At 56.8% G+C, this 18,971-nt stretch overlaps 6 protein-coding genes across 6 annotated transcripts; 4 read left to right on the top strand and 2 right to left on the bottom strand.

Moving 5' to 3' along the window:
• Positions 1–615: 615 nt before the first annotated feature.
• N657DRAFT_649427 (SHMT-domain-containing protein) lies at positions 616–3,056 on the top strand. Its single transcript, XM_062793718.1, has 6 exons — positions 616–764; positions 872–1,086; positions 1,173–1,229; positions 1,295–1,388; positions 1,444–1,581; positions 1,638–3,056. Exons 2-6 carry the CDS (start codon positions 901–903, stop codon positions 2,786–2,788), a joined length of 1,626 nt encoding a protein of 541 aa, XP_062643858.1. The 5' UTR covers positions 616–764; positions 872–900; the 3' UTR covers positions 2,789–3,056.
• A 1,021-nt stretch (positions 3,057–4,077) lies between these two features.
• N657DRAFT_649425 (uncharacterized protein) lies at positions 4,078–7,639 on the bottom strand. The gene has a single exon (XM_062793717.1). The coding sequence runs from the start codon at positions 7,203–7,205 to the stop codon at positions 4,167–4,169; it is 3,039 nt and encodes a 1,012-aa protein (XP_062643857.1). The 5' UTR covers positions 7,206–7,639; the 3' UTR covers positions 4,078–4,166.
• Positions 7,640–9,753: 2,114 nt separating this feature from the next.
• Positions 9,754–11,694, bottom strand: N657DRAFT_168156 (L domain-like protein). Its single transcript, XM_062786060.1, has 2 exons — positions 11,465–11,694; positions 9,754–11,270 (listed from the first exon to the last, which is right to left on the bottom strand). The coding sequence occupies exons 1-2, from the start codon at positions 11,467–11,469 to the stop codon at positions 9,893–9,895; spliced, it is 1,383 nt and encodes a 460-aa protein (XP_062643856.1). The 5' UTR covers positions 11,470–11,694; the 3' UTR covers positions 9,754–9,892.
• Positions 11,695–11,879: 185 nt separating this feature from the next.
• On the top strand, positions 11,880–13,003 carry N657DRAFT_636777 (uncharacterized protein; the record flags this gene model as incomplete). Its single annotated transcript, XM_062791457.1, has 2 exons — positions 11,880–12,138; positions 12,192–13,003. The coding sequence occupies 2 exons, from the start codon at positions 11,880–11,882 to the stop codon at positions 13,001–13,003; spliced, it is 1,071 nt and encodes a 356-aa protein (XP_062643855.1).
• A 558-nt stretch (positions 13,004–13,561) lies between these two features.
• On the top strand, positions 13,562–14,947 carry N657DRAFT_683896 (guanine nucleotide-binding protein beta subunit-like protein; the record flags this gene model as incomplete). Its single annotated transcript, XM_062796620.1, has 5 exons — positions 13,562–13,603; positions 13,723–13,760; positions 13,821–13,947; positions 14,016–14,333; positions 14,522–14,947. The coding sequence occupies 5 exons, from the start codon at positions 13,562–13,564 to the stop codon at positions 14,945–14,947; spliced, it is 951 nt and encodes a 316-aa protein (XP_062643854.1).
• Positions 14,948–15,744: 797 nt separating this feature from the next.
• On the top strand, positions 15,745–18,872 carry N657DRAFT_683895 (uncharacterized protein; the record flags this gene model as incomplete). Its single annotated transcript, XM_062796619.1, has 4 exons — positions 15,745–15,799; positions 15,929–16,199; positions 16,348–16,570; positions 17,994–18,872. 4 exons carry the CDS (start codon positions 15,745–15,747, stop codon positions 18,870–18,872), a joined length of 1,428 nt encoding a protein of 475 aa, XP_062643853.1.
• Between the last annotated feature and the right edge of the window lie 99 nt (positions 18,873–18,971).

Below are 18,971 nucleotides of genomic sequence, written 5' to 3'. Positions count from 1 at the left end.
CATTGAAAATGGAATCATGGGTTTGCCGGGTCTGATGAAATATGCATTGATTCATGCCTGGCGCTGGTAATTTTGTGATTCGCTGGAGGCCGAGTGGGAGGAATGGAGAGTTGGCAGGGAGTAGCAGCTGTGCAATCACAGTGTTACAGCATGGCGAAAAACACTCCCTTCATTTCCCACTGCTATCGAAGTCCTCGGATAAGAGCTATGATTAATCAAGAGGAAGGGAAACCAAAAGGACAAAACGGAAGAACCAGCTTCGTCGCCGTGCATCAACACAGAATTGGGTCAGAGGCTTCAAATTGTCCCTCGAGAGTGGTGAGGTTGTGCCAGGACATGTCAGCATGTCCCCCGGCCGGGTCCTCGTTAGGAGACGGGCGGAGGACCCTGCATTCTGCCGTTTGGAAGCGTGCTCATCACCCCCAATTTAGTTGATTGCAGAAGGAAAGAGGAAAAACAAGAACGACCGCGAGAAATTTTGGTGCTGATATGGCTTGGCGGGATTGTGGCCGGTGGTCCGTGTTCCTGCTCAAGTTGTGGAAGTGGGACCCGGCCAGCCCCGCTTATTGCTGACTTTTACCCCACACTGGAGGTCCCGAGCGACGCTGGACGTCTCTTGGTTGTGACGCCAGCGGCCCAGAGAGCTCCAATCACCTTGTTTTTCGGCATCCCATCGACTTGAGGAATCGAAACGATACCCTCAAAACTTGGATTGCGGTTGTCGAGAGGACCGGGCCGCGGAGCAATTGTAGCCAATTAATTGGGTGCGTTTCTTCCCTTCGTTCAGGTATCTTCGCCTGCGTCGCCGTAGTTGCTACTCCGTCGGTATCCGAGAGCTGACCACCGATTCATTATTACTTCTCGCCTGCAGCCATACGTACCAGACTTGGGTAACCCGCCATGTCTGCCTTGGGCTCGGTCTCTTCGCTGCGGAGCATCGCCGGCGTGCGGGCGTGTGCGTCCTTCTGCTCCCGCGCTGTCCCGGCTTCAACGGCAGCGGCACAACAGCAATGGCGGTTTCGGCAGGGTGGTGGCGCGAGGAGGTCGGCCGCGTCCCTGTCAGTTAGCAGCGATGCGCAGCAAAAGGTAAGTTTTCCTTCTGCTCTCGGAGACTCGGAATGGAGAAAAATAAGCAGGGACATGGCAATTGATGCTGATGTGTGTGCCGACAGATACTTGCTTCTCCCCTCCAGCAGGCCGATCCGATCATGTACGACATCATCGAGAAGGTTGATTGTGTCCACCTGTAGTCTGCCAGGAGCGTAGACAGAGCTGACGGGTGTGGGTCGAATAGGAGAAAATCAGGCAAAAGCAGTTCATCAACCTGATTCCGTCCGAAAACTTTACGTCACAGGCCGTGTTGGATGCTCTGGGGAGTCCTATGCAGAGTGCGTACTTGGCGCAAGGCACTCGGGCTGGTTGGAGCCGGACTGATTGTTGCAGATAAATATTCCGAGGGCTATCCAGGCGCGAGGTACTACGGCGGCAACGAGTTTATCGATGCGGCCGAGAGGCTGTGTCAGCAGCGGGCGTTGGAGACGTTCGGGTTGGATGCGAGGGAGTGGGGTGTCAACGTGCAGGGTAAGTCTTTTTCGGACAGCACTGCTTCTCGAGGACCGCCTGACTGACACTCGAAGCCCTCTCCGGTGCTCCCGCGAATCTTTATGTTTACTCAGCTCTTTTGGAAACACACGACCGCATGATGGGGCTCGACCTGCCGCACGGAGGGCACCTGTCCCATGGGTACCAAACGCCGACGAAGAAAATTTCGTTCATCTCCAAGTACTTTGAGACGGTCCCGTACCGCCTCGACGAGTCGACGGGCCTCATCGACTACGACAAGCTCGAGGAGATGGCCGGCATCTACCGTCCCAAACTCATCGTTGCCGGCGCCTCCGCGTACAGCAGACTCATTGACTACGCCCGCATGCGCGATATCTGCGATAAGATAAACGCCTATCTGCTCGTCGACATGGCGCATATCTCAGGTCTGGTCGCGGCCAAGGTACTCCCGGGGCCCTTCTCGTACGCCGACATCGTCACCACAACAAGCCACAAGTCCCTTCGCGGGCCTCGCGGTGCCCTCATTTTCTACCGCCGCGGAGTCCGCCGCACACACCCCAAGACGGGCGCCGAAGAGATGTACAACCTCGAGAACCCCATTAACTCGTCCGTCTTCCCCGGCCACCAAGGCGGGCCGCACAACCACACCATCGCCGCCCTGGCAGTCGCCCTCAAGCAGGCCCAAACCCCTGAATTCCGCACCTACCAGTCCCAGGTCCTCTCCAACGCCAAGGCCCTGGCGCGCCGGCTCGGCGAGCCCAAGGAGAAAGGCGGACTCGGCTACAGCCTGGTCAGCGGCGGCACCGACAACCACCTTGTCCTGGTCGACTTGAAGCCGCAGGGCATAGACGGCGGCCGCGTGGAGCGCGTCTTGGAGCTCGTCGGCGTCGCGGCCAACAAGAACACGGTCCCCGGCGACAAGTCGGCACTCATGCCCGGCGGTCTGCGCATGGGCACGCCCGCCATGACGACGCGCGGGTTCGGCGAGGATGATTTTGAGCGTGTTGCGGATATTGTGGATCGTGCCGTCACTATTGCTGTGCGCGTCGACAAGGCGGCGCGTAAAGCTGCTGAGGAGAAGGGCGAGGCTAAGACGGCGGGGCGGTTGAAGACCTTCTTGGAGTACCTTGGGAATGGCGAGACGGATACCGAGATTGTGCAGCTGCGGAGCGAGGTGGCGGACTGGGTGGGCACGTATCCCTTGCCGTGGGATGCGAAGGCGTAGAACAAGTCTAGAGAAGGGGTGTGGGAGATGCTATGGATAACGGGAAATGATGCCATGTAAACTGTTCATGTAGCTTTGGCTTTTCATCTCGAGGCGTTTCGCCGGGCGAGCGGGTTTAACAGTCACTTGCCCTGCTTTTTTCACTCTGGTTTTGGTCGGATGGGAGTAAACAGTTACTATATAGCATGTTCAACCTGATGTGTGGCACGTCGCATGGTCTAAACAGCAGCCGGATGTGACAAGGGTGCTATTGCTGTTGCTTCAAGAACCAGTTCTACTTCTCGAGTTTACTGTAATTATTCTTCATCTGGGCAGCAAGTGGTCAGTGCCTCCACTAAGTTTGTCAGTTACAAGGGACTTCGACTTCTCAATCTCCACGAAATCCATTAGGAATTGTTTCCCTTATTGATATCGAATCTTAACCCTCGCCAAAAGCAGTATTCCAAGTATTAGCTCTTCCAATACCCTACGGTACATGTACTCATTCCGCTGAACTTGGAACTTCATGTACGAAATCGAGGTAACTTTGTTTGGACGAGGTCACTGGACACGAACTTCCAGTCCTCTGTATCGCGAGTCACACTCTATTCCGCCACGACCTCCTGTCCATCAGAAGAGAGAACCACTCTTCCCACGAGATAGTCGAAACCATTTAGTCCACTGGCTGCCTAGGTTGATTTGGGGGTTACAAGGTCTCCATGGCCGTTTATTCTTGCCATTTGGGAACGGAGACTCTGGTTAAAGCACCCGCCTAAAGACGACGCCTGTCATAATTCTTTCTTTTCCGTGCTATCCAATTAGTCAAATGTCATGGTGGTTTCCTGCCTCTCTGTATAAGTACTACATTATCCAGATCGCAGTTACGGTTCAACATCATGTCCTGTGCTGCTTTGCGGTGGCTGCAACTCGCAGCCTGAAGTCATAGCGGTTTGATGACCATCTGCTTTTTATGCCAGCGAATAGCTGTGTGCGCTCGATGATTTGCCGGTACATATATGTCTACCAACTCTGCCCTGGCAATTGACCACTCTGTCGATGGAGTTGGCCTAAACTCGCGTCAGGTCATGGACTCCTCTGCAGCTAATCCTCCAAGCATTGCAACAAGGCAACGATTTTGGGGGGTCCTCACATTATCATTATGCTGCGCTCCGTGTATTAACTTGGAGCACCTCGTCACCTTTCCTGTTGCGACTGCAATTCAGACCCAGTGGTCATGTCGAACTCATGATACGCGTTGTGTATCTGATTTTCTACCAATGAGTATCTCTATACACTAAGATTCAAGCACATATTCGAATCCAGAACTTTTCGCTACCTGTAGCTTGCGTGATGTGCCAAGAAATCATCCAGTACCGGTGTCCAAAACTTCAAAGCATCCTCATCCCGCCCTGACCTGCCCCAGCGCTTTAGCAACCGAGCTCCTCTCCTTGAACGTAGCATAATATCGCCTTAAATTCTTCCCCAGCAGCTGGTCGCCACACCCTCTCACCATGTCGTGCAGAACCGGCCAGAGTGCAAAGTCAGCCGGCGAAGGCTGGCTGCCCCCAGCGATGTAGAAGCTGCTTCCCATCTCAACGACTGTTGTCCTGTCGCCCGAGGTAGCAGCAGGAGAAGAAGCCTCCTCTGCCCAGGCCTCCCAATCCGCCAACTCCTTCTTCAGGAGTTTCTTCACAGTTCCGACCTCCTCCTCACTCGCCCGTTCTCCTGCCCCAGCCTTGATACCCGCCTCCTCCACCGCACACTTCCACTTCCCCCAAAGATCCAATCCCCTCTGAAACCGTACAAACCTTCTCGCCACCTCCCCGGGCAGCATCTGATCGTACCTCCTCCCGGCGCCATACACGGCATCAAGGTACCTCAATACGGACGCCCACCCCTCTACGACCGCCCGACCGGGATCGTTATCCTCAAACCTCACCTCCAACCCCTCCACACTCCCCTTAGCACAGCCGACGCCCATTTCAGCCAGGGCGAGCGCAACGCAGACATTACCCACGCCGTCCCCACCATCACCGCCAAACCCCGAAAACGAAGAGGTGAAAAATACCCTCTTCGGCACACCCATATGCAACACATCAAACCCCTCGCCATACCATTCCCCCCACTCAAACCCCTCCCCACCCCTATTACTATTCTCAGCCCCAAAAGCCCTCAACAACCGCACCGCCTCCTCCGTCTGCCCGTTGACCACCTCCCGCGCGCCCTCCCTCGTCTTGGACGTCGCCCCCTGACCCCAGATGCGCGACTGGGACGCGTCGATGAAGGTGCCGATCTGCCGGAACGTCAGGCTGATGCGCGCTCCGGCGTGGGAGAGCTCGCGGGCGGTCTTGTCGCGGTCGGCGCGCTTGTCGGGGCGGATCGAGTGCAGCCAGCGGGCGTTTGTGGACAGGCCCATGCGGAGGAGGGAGTTGTGGGGCAGAGGGGCGCGCTGGGTTTGGCGTTTGGGTTCGGGGTAGGTGTCGGTGTCGTTGGGGTGGGGAGGGGTGGTGCTGGTGGGTTGACTCTCGTCGGTGATGGTGAGGCGGGGTTCGGGTTTGGATGGGGAAGACTTGGTGGTGGTGGTCTTGTCCTTGGGCGGTCGCTTGGTGCGAAAGATCATGCTGCGCTCGGCGCCCAGGCTGACGTTGGCGATGAAGCTGCCTCTGACTATGTCGAGCGTCTTGTCGCTGTGCTCGCTGATGTAGTCGTTGCCGCTGCGGTAGTGTTGGATCAGGACGTGGTTGAGGGGGTGGCCAAGGTGGTTCTCAACCTCCTTCTTGATCTGCAGCACGGTGGGAGAAAATGGTAGCAGCGGGGGCGACTCGTCCGCTGGGTGCCTGTAGATGGGCATGCTGCCATCCTCGGCAACCTCGCCCTGCACGGCGATGCGGCGTGGCACCTCACCGCCCATGTGCGACATGCCGGCCCAGCTGACTTCCTCAAGCAGACGCTCAAAGGCGTCGGCGGCGAGAGCTGGAGGCAACACATTGGTAATGACGGAGGTGTCGCCCTCGCACAGTGGCTCTGAGACGACGGCAGGTTGATGGTCAGTCATGGTGTGTGGTGAGTCCGATTCAATCTTCAGAGCTGGCGCGGTTACTTTCAGGGGAGAGTTGATTTCCGGTTCTGTTGCGTCTGCTGGAAGCCTTGACTGGGTTGCGATGGTTTGCGATGAGGATAGAACTGACGGCTTCTCGTCTGGATTTGAGACTGGATCTCGACCTTGTGCGACCCGACTCATGACACTGAGCTTCTCAGCTTTAGCGCTGCCTGCCCCGGGGAGCGGTAGGATCGGACCTTTTGAGCTCTCCAATTCGCCCTTGGCAGTCGGAGGCTGCGCACTTCCCTCCCCTTCTTCAGGCTTCTCTTCTCGGCTATACGTTGACTCACTGTCCAACGATGACGAGTCAGAGTCAACTTCCAAAGGAGGGGTGTCGTTCGCAAGGCGTTTCGTGTCCAATTTTGGACTGGACTGGTTGTTCGAGGCTATATGACGCAGTGTTGGTGTTCGCTTCTGATCAACCCAACCCGGCTGCGGCGACGTAGGCTCCGGGGTGATGGGTCGGGAGGTGATGGGTCGGGGTCCCGCTGCGGGGGAGGCATCCGGGGGTCCACCGCCGAGGTTCAGGCAGATCTTGGAGATGGACGGGGAGAGACCAGTTGACTGGCTCGGCGGGGCCGAAGGCTGCAACTGGTCGAGCAGGTTTTCGGAGCTCAGCACCTCGCAGCCAGTCAAGTGTTCGAGTTGTTTCACGGCATTGAGATGGCGCATCGTGCCCCGAAAGCCGCAGCAGTCCTCGACGAGAGTCACGTCGTATCCGTGCTGTCCTGCACCCAGCGCCGTCGCGTAAATGCTGATGTTGGTCAGCGCTCCGCAGACGTACATCTGGGTCACAAACCGACCCCGGAGCAGTTGCACCAGCTGCTGCTGCCCCGAGGCGAAGGCACTGTAATGGGTCTTGGTGAAGACAATGTCGCGGCCTGCGACCACGGCCGCCTTCACCCGCGGAGCGAATTCGGCACCCGAGGTGTCTCTACGAACACAAGACTTCTTGTTCTTGTTCGCGCCGACGCTGAGGAAGGCCTCCTCATCATCCTCCATAACGGCGCTCTCGTGCATGGTCGAAGACGGCTGACGCCCTCGCGGCGGCGTCTTTTTCGCACGCAGAATCGTGTCCGCCGTGACGATTTGATCACCATCTTGGAGAAGAGAGCAATGGCGTTCAAACTCGCTGCGTATCCACACCACGTCGCCAGCGCCCGTGTCCCGGAAAACCCTGGCCAGGTCCAGAATACGGTCGACGTAGCCTTCGGGTTCCTCTGTGTATAGAGCGCCATCCGGAGACACGAAGTCGTTTTGCAAATCCAGAATCAACAACGCCTTCCGGGTTTGCACCAGTGGAATTGCCGCGGGGTTGATGGGAAACGGAGTAGGCATGTTGGGCTGAGAATGTCCCGGGTGCTGCTGGCGGTATCTGACCGCGGTTGGACAGGTACTGTACAATGCGGTACATTCACAGATCGGCGACAAGTGATGCCTCAGTTGGCGACAGTAGCGCTGTTGTTCTTCTTGCGCCGGTTGGCCCAGCCCCGAATCCAGTATGTACGCGTGGCTGCCGGGAGAAACATGTAGAGGAGGATTGGTTTGCCCCAGGGCCGGTGAGCAGACTGTTGATGACCCCTTGTTGGATGGAAGCCGAGGGTTATTTAAGTAACTCGCATGCACCCCTTCGCTCCGGAACCAGGGCCGGAACAGGGGTCGCATGCGGGAAACGGGAGATGGTGGGGTAGAAGCCACATTGTTACAGTACCCTCCCGGTCCATCGAAATCCAGCCCTGAGAAGGTCCCTGACGTGAACTGGCAATCTCGAGATATAGCCAAATGTGGCCGTGTCTCTCAAACCTCCAATGTGAGCAGGTGGAACCTGACTTAGCGAAGAGACCTCGCTGTGGGCCATTACCTTACTAACAACCATCTCAGAAGCGGCGACCCATCTGTCCATATCGAGTCTGTTACATACCCTGCGTTCCTTTGCGCTGCTGAGAACGGGGTCCAACTCGGTGAGTCGCATCGAGTTCAGACCGCCCGCTTCCAGCCGCCGATTGGAAATCCGTCTGGCCTGGCGCCTCTTTATCCCATCGCTTCACTTGCTCGTCGGTCTCGTTTGTTGGGCCCCTTGACCCCCAATTGACGATGCGGGAACACACCGTACCTTCGGCATGTCTCAGCGACGGCACTGAGGAGAGTCCTCGCTGTGGGAATCTCGGGAGGTATCACGGCAGACTGCAGCAGCTTGCCTGTGCACCGAAGGCAGTCAGCCACGGCCTATTTTCCGTCGAATTATTCCGTGTTAGGAGGGTCTCAGTGCTGGTTGGTGTGATGTAGAGGGTTGAGTGTTCGCAGGTGTGCGGCACAGCGCAGAAACTATCGATAATACGGATGTACCTTTGAAGAATACGCCGATGTACTCAATGTGCCGTGTCCTGGACGTTGCATCTTGAAGACTCGGCCAGAAGCCCTCGCCAAAATCGGGTAGTACCTCATAGTACAAGAGGATTGCAGGGAAAAAGATGTGGATCCAGCGATCAAGAGCCACTTTTCCGGTCTGCAGCCAAACAAAGCAAAGAACAAAGTCCATCAAGTGTTTCACGATGCTTTTCATATCTAGGTCTCTGAATTCAGAGTATGGCCCTGCGATTTGGGCATTGTTGCATCCATATGAGAACTGAAGCACAATGTACTGGCCTAAGCCATGTGAGAAGCCAGCCTTAGCACATGTCTGAGATCCTCAACTCACCAATGATAGGTCGCTAGAGGTGGCTCCTTCCCTTGAACTGACCCCCCTTCAATGGCATCACCTGAACCGTGGGCAACAAAGGCGTGTCACTGTGGTGATAATGGATTCGTCATAAAGACGCCCTGAAGGTATATTGGAAGGTGCACTTTGAGACTCCCTCCTCAGACGAATACCGCATCCTCCACGTCTTGATTCCCGAAGGATCAACCTACTCCGTATATCAACCACCCGCATTGGATGGATCCCTTTGAATCTCTCCTCCGACGTCCGTTTCATCGTCTTTCAAGCAAAGCTTTGAATGCCCCGTTCCGCAGAGAAGAGCGACACTGCGCGGATTGAACTTGAAGTGGATGGGATTCCGCATTAATTCTGCTAGGTGAAGGACCCGGCCAACCGTTGAGGGACGGATTGGGTCAACTGCTTCCAGAAATTCTCGGAATTTCGGAACAGGGGAGCATCTGCACGAGGGACGGGAACCACAGGAGCCACTTCGCGGTTGGCCATCCCACTTGTCGAAGCGAGGAGTTTAGCACCCGTTATCATGCGGCTCGCCTCTGCTCGTGCATCGTCAGGTGCAACCAATCGCCCGCAGAAGAGCACCTCCTAGACGGAAATAAAACTGGCAGAAATCAGTCCATCTTACCGCACATCAGCGGGTGAAGCTGCAGGGTTTTGACAAGGGATGGTCTGCCTAACGGCGTACTCAACGTCAGCGCATGCAGCGCAGGGAGGGCCCGTCGAACACATGTACCATCTTTCCACCTTTCTTTCAACCAACTCGTCAGACACTAGCAAGGGTAAACCCCTGCCTGATTGGCTTTCTCATCGCTTCCCGCTCAGCGGGCGTGCCTCAGCCTATCGACCCCCCTCTAGAGTCTGACGGGTTGGTTGGAAAAAAAGACGGTATATCCGGAGCGATTAAGGAGGCTCACATGACGCCCAGACGCGGCAAATCATTGCAGTGCCCAGGTCAAAGTCCGCTTGGTTCACCTTCGCGACGCATACGCTGTAGTACAAGCGGGGTAAGCAATTCGGATCACACGAATTGAACTCGTACCGTCGGCAGCACAACAGGCTTGTCCACAAGTCCCCTTGACCTACTCCACAGGCGCAGGATGCAGACGGCTGAGTCGTCCTCAGCCGTCCGCGCAACGGGCATGCGGTTGAACCTCTCCCCCCCGCTCGAAGGCCTCTCCAATGCTGCAACCAAGACAGCAGTCGAATCATCCCCAGCCAGCACTGTAGCCACCCCACAGCCCATCCGTCTCCATAGGTGGCCAGATACGGCCGGCCTTCCAAACTCAGCGTGGAACCCAACCGTCCTAACCTAGGGATGCACATCCGGGATCCGCATCATCCCGCGCCAGCCCATCAACTCCTCCAACGCCTCCACCACCTCCTCGAAATCCGGCCGCGCCTGCAAATCGGGCAGGACACACCTCTCCTGCACTTCCCACATACCCCTCCGTACCTCCCCTTGTTGTGCCTCATCACCAGCAGCATCAATGCGAACCCGTGACAGCACCCGCTCCATCACCCTCCCAAAAGCGAGCACCTCCACCTTCTCCACCGCCTTGCCATATCCAAGGGCGCCGCTGCCGTGTCCGTACACAGTCGCCGCGCGGAAGGAATCAAGATCCAACACCGCGTGAGCGTCGGCGGCGCTGGCGCGGATGTTGTGCGCGAACAGTCCGCCGTGGGCGATGCCGCGGCCGTGAAGGTGGGCGAGGCAGCCTGCGAGACCGGTTAGGATGCCCAGGGCGGTTTTCACATCTAGAGGTGTTTGAGTGGGTTCCTCTGCATCTTGTTGTTGTTGTTGTTGGGGTGACTGCAAGACGTCGTCGTGGGATGGTGGTTGGCAGGCCAGAGGGGCGTAGAGATCCGGGAGCAATTGGGTTACGATGCCGCCTTGGTATGCCGTCCCTTCTTCATCAAGCGTGGTCTCTTCGTCGGGGTGGTTGTGGATGCGGCCCAGGATGGTGATCAGGCTCTCGTGTGCCCCCGTGGCGAGACACGCCGCCATCTCGTCGGCGGGGGTGCCCTCGTCGCTGGTGAGCGGGCCGCGGAAGAGCTTGATGGCCACGTCCTCGGCGTAATGCGGTGACTGACGCCATAGCCCTTGGAAGGTGTTTGAGCCGAGCGGCTGCTGTACTTCGAGGTCGGACCAGGCGATGCTTGCTACGCCCCGTGGGGTGTGCACTCCGTTGGTGATGGGCGACGCGCACGGGTTGTTGGCGAAGGAGAGAAAGGCCAGCTCTGGTAGAGTGAAAAGCCAAGAGGGCAGGGTTGAGAGTTTGTTGGAGCTGAGCCGGAGGACGGCGAGTTGCTTGCACCGAGCTATCTCAACGGGAAGGCAGTCGAGCTGGTTGCCGGCGAGCATGCACTGTTCCAGTCGCTCACAATCACCGATGGTGGAGGGTAGCGAGGTGAGACGGTTATCGGTGAGGATTAAACAACGAAGGCGTGGCGGCAGGGCATTTTCAGGGATCTCGTCCATGCCATTGCTGCGGATGGCAACCGTCTCGAGGCTGGCGCATGATGCTAGGGCTTTGGGGAAGACTTTGAAGTTGCACTTGGAGAATAAGGCAGTCTTCAGCTTTGGCAAAGCCGGGCCGAAGTGTGCAGGTAGTGAGAATAGACCGGTGCCAGAAAGATCAAGGTGCTCAAGCGTGTCCCCAAGTTCCAGGATTTCCTCGGGCAACGAGGTCAATGGACATGTCAGCTTCAGTTGAGTGAGCCCAGCGGCCGTGTAACCGCCGCTTTTGAGAATGTCGAGGTCGTGCATTTGCCAGAGAGTGTTGGGCGATTCTGTAGAGAAGAGACTGTTTGATCGAGGCTAGAACCTGGAAGAAACCATCGAAGCTGAAATGGATTTCGAGGTCTTCAGACGACTCCACATACCATACCACTTACACGACGCGCAGTGTCTTATTGCCTTATGGAGCAATCAATCCAAACGAATTCCAATTGTTGTCAACTTGAACCATTCGATGCCTTTGTACCTTACTACTGTACAATCACCACGGACCGCCGAACGAGGTTTTTGAGCAGCACAGCTGGAGCGAAAGCCGTTGAATGAGACCTGCGGGGCGCCCGAGTGGCAGACGGCAGCGCCAAGCCACCAGGTCGGGGCATGGCTCGTGCACCCGTGCACCTCGACGCTGCCTTCACGAACTTACATGTTTAACATCCATCAGGACCAGCTTTGCTGAGCTCGCTTTGTCCGTCGTCCCCCACCACATCGCAGCTTCAGAACGGACGTCTCAATAGTAAGATCATCGAGTCTGTCCGCTGCTCCAGAATCATCGGCAACAATGTCGGCCGATTCACGAAAGCGACCGGCCGAGGTCAGCGAAAATGGCTCCGTTTCCAAACGACAGCGCCTTCAGTCGCCGTACACCATACTCTCGGTGGGACAAACAGGGTTTTCTCCGTACTCCTCAGTTGCGGCGACGGTCGATGAGCTTGGGAAAAAGGGTTTGCGGCGTGGCATTGCCCTCGCCCTGCAGAAGGTCGGCTTTGGAAGCGCCGAACCTGAGGCCATGGAGAGCTTCACCCTGATGGCAGAGACCTGTACGCAGCCCCGGATCCTCCCGCTACTGGAACTTGGCTCACCGACTTTACAGACTTGACCTCCCTCGCCGAAGATGTCAGGACGTTCATGAACACGGCCCGGCGACCTTACCCGATCCCCAGCGACTTTGACCTGGCGCTCAGCCGCTTCAACTTGACCAAGTCATCACTCGAGCCTCACATAAAACCTCCCATTCGCAAATCGAAACGGCGACCCGCTTGGGAGCCCCTCACAATCAACGACCCGCTCGACGGCGACCTCCCCATCCTCGGCAACGAGTTGGACGGTGCGCCCGAGAAGGCAGCAAAGCAGTACATACCCGGCTCCTTCCCCGCCTTCCCAAGCATACACACATTCAAACACACGCCGGAGGACGTCGCCGCCGTTACCGTGTCGGAGGACTGGGGCGCTTTCAACCCGGACGCCGCCTCGCAGACGCTGGACGGATCGCAGACGCAACCGCAACCAGTACCGCAGCGGCCGCTCCCGCTGGACGAGATCCCGCACGGCGACCCTAAGAAGGTCCGCGAGGCGGCGGCGAAGGAGGCCAAGGCGGGAGAGGGGGCGCTGAGGCGGCTGATGCGCGCGTCCAAGATTGCCAAGCAGAAGGAGGTGTGGTCCGCCGCGCAGCGGCAGCCCGTGCGGCGCGAGCGCTACAACCTGTGGGAGGCGGCCATGCGCGAGTTGATTGAGGACGAGACCAGGTTCCGGGGGAAGGAGTTGGCGTCGTCGGCCCTGCATGGCGACAAGGGCCGGTTTGAGATTGCCGATCATAGCATGATCGTGAACTGGGAGAAGAGGTGCTGTCGCCAGGACCTTCCGCGCACGGGCGTCAGGAAGGCTACTTCAGGGCATGGCGGTTGAGAGGAGGGCTGAGGAGTGCGAACGGTCTGTGTTAAGGGTTATGGATGGACTTGGGCAATAAAGAGTGCTGCCTGCATTGTATGGTGTTCGGAGTTGGGACAGCGCATTAACAGACCGAAGATACCCTGGATTGTTCCAGCGATGGACAGTCATAAGCAAACACATTTTCTTAGCGTAGTTTCTTCTGCGTGAAGTCTGACTTCATGAACGTAATGTGATCTCACATACAAAGCTGTGCTACCGCTGCTTCTGGTTTCCTTGGGATGTTGCTGCGCTTAAACGTTTTCAGGCTCGCCAGGTTAACGTTATCTTATCGGTCGCCCCACCTTCTGACACTTTGGGCTTGGCGGCCTTGGGCCGTGGCTTGCTCTGCCAACTGCCACAGCTGCCACCGCCTTCCGAGCCGACCCCACGATCGGACCCTATTTCCGCCGCACAAAAATTTCGGAATTGCAGAGCTAGTACAGCGCCCGATTTCTGTTGACCCCGACGAAACGAGGCATCGCAACGAGCTCACCATTCTTCCACCGATCTTCGAATCCCAGGAAGGACCGCAAGATGGCTGAGCAACTCATCCTCAAAGGCACCTTGGAGGGCCACGTAAGTCGTCCCTGTCGCTGTCAACTCCTGCGACTGCCGCCTCGAACACAACCGATTCGGGCTTGCTGCGCCCATGCAGCTTTGAGACTCTGGGCTGGAGCTGACGATATGCTTCACAGAATGGCTGGGTCACCAGCTTGGCTACGTCAATGGAGAAGTACAAGAAAACCGATTGAATTGCGTCGTCGCCGAGGACTTGCGCTCACCATGGAAACAGCCCCAACATGCTCCTCTCCGCCAGCCGAGACAAGACCCTGATCATCTGGAACCTCACCCGCGATGAGACCCAGTACGGCTACCCCAAACGGTCGCTGCACGGCCACTCCCACATCGTCTCCGACTGCGTACGTGTTACCGACCGATAGTTGGGAAGCGCATGGGGGGAACTGAGGTGTGCTGATTGGCGCGGCAGGTGATCTCGTCGGACGGTGCTTATGCCCTTTCCGCTTCCTGGGACAAGACTCTCCGCTTGTGGGAGCTCGCCACCGGCACCACCACCCGCCGGTTCGTCGGCCACACCAACGACGTTCTCTCGGTCTCTTTCTCGGCCGACAACCGCCAGATCGTCTCGGGCTCGCGCGACCGGACCATCAAGCTCTGGAACACCCTGGGTGATTGCAAGTTCACCATCACCGACAAGGGCCACACCGAGTGGGTTTCGTGCGTGCGCTTCTCGCCCAACCCCCAGAACCCCGTGATCGTCTCGTCCGGCTGGGACAAGCTGGTCAAGGTATGTGGACTTCACCATCTTGCCCTTCTCGCAATGATGCTTTGCAACACCAAAGTATTTGCTACTTCAGAGCCTGTTTCGCCACAGGCCATGAGACCAACATTCACCGTGCACTGAGCGACCGACACCACCATTCACTTGATACTTTAAATTCAACTGCGCGTTGTGTTCATAGCTGACCCCTCCAGGTCTGGGAGCTTTCCAGCTGCAAGCTGCAGACCGACCACATCGGCCACACTGGCTACATCAACACCGTCACCATCTCCCCCGATGGCTCCCTCTGCGCTTCCGGCGGTAAGGACGGCACCACCATGCTGTGGGACCTTAACGAGAGCAAGCACCTGTACTCGCTCAATGCCAACGACGAGATCCATGCCCTCGTCTTCTCCCCCAATCGGTACTGGCTGTGCGCTGCCACCGCCAGCAGCATCATCATCTTCGATCTCGAGAAGAAGAGCAAGGTCGACGAGCTCAAGCCCGAGTTCCAGAACGTCGGCAAGAAGAGCCGCGAGCCCGAGTGCGTCTCGCTCGCGTGGAGCGCCGACGGCCAGACCCTCTTCGCTGGCTACACCGACAACATCATCCGCGCTTGGGGTGTCATGTCGAGGGCGTAGGACGCCAATGACTTGGACACAGCCGGCGGCGGTGGCGGCGACTGGTAAAGCTTGACTGGTGATCCGCCATGTTTCAGGCTGGGGTCGATCTTTTCAAGTCGCCGGTCGCCCGGGAATGATGGTTTGCAGGGAGGTTTGCATCGCTTCGCTGAGTGGGAGGCCTAGCGCGCGTGGTGCGCGCCGGGGCTCTTTCGACGGGATCCATGGTGGGGGCGTACTTCGGACTGCTTGTCTCGCTTTTGGTCGCTTTCATGCAAGGGAAATGAAAGACGGGGAGCTGGGAAAATGCATCATGTCATGGCAGCCCTTGCGGCGGATATGGTCCGTTGCTAGATGGCAGATGGATAATGCAACCCGATGAACCAAATGAGTAATGACCAAGTCGGTGGCGTGTTTTGCTCAGGTGCCTTCTCAAACCAAATGTGCGCCAATCAAATGATTCGGGACAATTCCAAACAAAACTAAGCAAAAGGGGAGCATGGTTAAAAACCCAGTTCAGTTGATTTTGACTCCAACCTCGTCCTGTTTTAGACTTCAGTCGCATTCTCATTTGCTGCCTGCAACAGTTTTCGTGATTTTCATTCTTTCAAAACCCTAGAATTCACACGATGCCGCCCGTCACAACCTGACAATGCCTCCCCAAGGTGCTCAACACCCCGACCAAGCACGTCAACCGCATAGAGAAGCTCGTGCTAGAGCATCTGGGCAGCGCGTCTAAGCGCGTCTAAGCTCGTCGACAGGCCACCCATGCAAGGCATGTACAGCAGGACACTGTCACGCTGGCCGACGGTCGAAAGATGGTGGTGCAGTTCCGCACCGAGCAGCTGGATCTCAACGCGTTCAAGGTCGCCAGTACGCCCTGGGCTACGTCGTTCCGGAAGCCACGGTTCTCCCTGACGAGGAGTTGAAGAGGGAGGGCGGGTGGGCTTACTCGTTCAATCGACTGTCAGGAAAGCGTGGTGCATGATGTGGCGGGACAAGGGGTTGACGGGAGAACTGCCGTCACCAAGTCTCTCGGTCAGGTCTTTTCCAAGGGCTGTCTTGCCGACAGCAGCAGCGACGCCGTCTCTACGAAGGTCCGACCTCACCTGGAAGAGGCGGTCGCGGCCTACCGTCCCTTGCTACCGAGTCTGCTTGACAAGGTGGACGATCTGAGCAAGCTTCCGCTTTGGGTTACGCACTACGACCTCAAAGATGTCAACGTTCTCATCGATGACTTCTGCAACGTCACAGGAGTGATTGACTGGGAGTTGTCTGCTCCGAAGCCATTTGGCTTGAGGTTTGGGGCGCATCCACATTCTCGTTGGGGAGTTCACTGGTGGAGATTTTCTGGATGCCCGAGGAGTTTGGGCTTGCCGAGCGAGCTTTCTGAAAGGAGCTGTTTGATCTAATGCCCGGAGGACTCGGGCAGCGTTGGAGGAGAACATAAACCTCGTCCAGGACGCCGTTGTTCTCGGCACGCTCTTAGATGCGTTCCTCTGGGAGGAGGGTAAAGTGGGCTGTGGGGAGATCACATTGAGGGCGCCGCCCAAGTTCCTCACCTACCGGATCCCGTTTGTGGAGGGGATGAGCCGCCATATAGGCAGTAGGAGTGGCGGATCGCGGGAGAAGGGTCACCTCCCTGTAGGAAACGGGACTTGAAAGATACAGGAACGCATTCCATAAGAGCCTGAAAGTCAACTGACGACTTTTAGCAACTCAACACAGACAACACAGATATATCCTAGCTCCAAACCATTGGGTATACGTGGTGTCCTTGGCGTATCGTGCCTATGCCTAATGCAATGCTTCGTCATCCCTCTGGCCCGTGTGTTTCGCTTGTGGCATACATCGCCGCCGTATAACCATAACAGACAACCCAATCATGTCCCACGATCTGACGAAGACTACGTATGATCATCAAATGCTCTGCGACTGCGTAGCAATGGTTTTCAAACTCTTTTACTCGCCTAGGTAGTTCTTGATGCTTTGACAATTCGTCAATGGTCTTCCTACCTCTGGCCCCTCATCGCACTATAGCCACTATCAACATCTCTATTTCGCTTCTTTCCTTCTTATGTTGTCCACTCCAGACCTTTCTGGTTATCTTATTGTTTTTTGTTCTCATACTTTGCTTCGTTGATCCTCCTTTCTTCTGCTTCTCATGTCTACGGCTGTTTCCGGTGGCGAACTTGAATGCCAGCAACAGGCAGCCTAAAGGCGGTTCACTGTCGTTTCGGCGTGGGACAATGGGAAAGGCGGGCTTGTGTAGCCGGGGGCTGCTGCCAGCGCTTGAGTGGTGGTTAGTTGTTATGTACCACCCTGAGCCTGTCCCAATCAGGAAAGCGACCACGGAGAGTCGGACTTTCGCCTCTTGGCACCGGAGCTCGCCTTACACGGTCGCCGGCCCTTCCCAGCTCAAAGCTCCAAGTGCGACTGGCTCGGGGTCGGCGCCACAGAGTCCGGTCTTATCCATTGTCACGGCGTTCGAGTCCGCCGGCAGACCAACATCTGGGCCTCTGTCCCGCTTCAGTTTGCCAGGTCCAATATCGCCGCAAACCTATGACTACCGAAAGCCGGCAGACGCATGCATATAATATGTTTCTCTCGGCCAGTTCCATATAGGTCAGCACCACCCCTCCATCGCTTTGCGACGCCATATACTGATACTCCCTTTCAACACGCCAACACGATCAAGCCTGTTCCTAGCCCAAGATTTGAAGATGTCCTCCAACACAAGATCTCAACCGGCAAGCACGCACCCCCAATTATCTTTTCGTTTTCTTTTCTTCGTCTCTTGTCTACTGTTCTCTTTTCTTTCCTTTCATCGCTCGCCCCCTCCTCCATTTCCATTGCATGTTATTCCTTATTTACCCGTGTATTCCTTTACCCTATTCTCCCTTGTATTTTATATCCCACCCGCCCCCCTCCCTTCTCTTTTTCCCAAGTCTTTAACACCATTTTCTCCTTTATTTTTCCCTCCCTCTTTCCCCCCTCTCTGTGGCTCTCATTTCCTCATTTTTTTTACTTTTTCTGCCTTTGCCTGAAATCCGCTAATACGCCGCAGACCCAGCTAATAGGTGGCATTCCGGCCACGAACCCGGACATCCCCGTCAGCGCAGTCCTATTATTCTTCTTCGTCGCCGCCATCGCCATCCACGTCCTCATTTTCTTCCGAAACAATCGCCCGCCTCGCAACCAGAAGTTCCCCCTGTCCCTTATCCTCGGCGTCTTCTGCTTCGTCCGCACCGTCGCGCTGAGCCTGCGCATCGCTTGGGCGTGCTCCCCAAACAACCGCGGCCTTATCGTGGCCGCCACCGCCCTCACGTCGGCGGGGGTGCTGATCCTGTTCGTCGTCAACTTCTTGTTGGTCGGCAGGGTCGTCAGGGCGCTGCACCCTGGTTTCGGCTGGTCGAAATATGGCCTCTTGGGGTTCCGGTTGCTCATGGGGACGCTGGCGGGCACGGTGATCATGGTCGTTGTCTGTTCGGTGCATTCGGCTCTCACCCCGGACGAGGCGGCGAAGCGCAAAGAGAGGACTGTGTTGCTTGTTGCGGGGGTGTATATCACTGTGCTGGCTCTGTTGCCGGCGTTGGTGGCTGCCGTGGCGAAGGTGTTGCCGAATCGGGGGCGGTATCCTGCTGAAAACTTTGGGACGGGATCGATGCGGGCCAAGCTGGCGTTGTTGGTGTTTACGTCAGTCTTGTTGGCGTTTGGGGCGGGGTTCAGGGTCGTGGTCAACTTCAAGGCGAAGCCGGTTGGCCAGGCGGAGTGGTATCATACCAGGGCAGTGTTTTACTGCATCAACTTTGTGATTGAGCTGATCGTGGTGTACACGTACGCCATCTCTCGGTTTGATCAGCGGTTTTATGTCCCTCGTGGAGTCTCGGCGCCGGAGGATCACTCGAGACGCACTAAGGGGTCTCAGGATGGGGAGGCTTTATGAGATGAACGATGCGACGGGTGCCTCTGGGGATAGGGCCTTAACAGGCAACTCGGGGGTTAGGAATCCAGTTGTGGACACGGGCGCGACCCATTCAGGGGC

The sequence above is a fragment of the Parathielavia appendiculata genome (assembly GCF_033297405.1).
Source record: "Parathielavia appendiculata strain CBS 731.68 unplaced genomic scaffold N657scaffold_19, whole genome shotgun sequence".
NCBI lineage: Eukaryota > Fungi > Ascomycota > Sordariomycetes > Sordariales > Chaetomiaceae > Parathielavia > Parathielavia appendiculata.
This window is presented reverse-complemented; position numbering and strand designations above follow the sequence as displayed.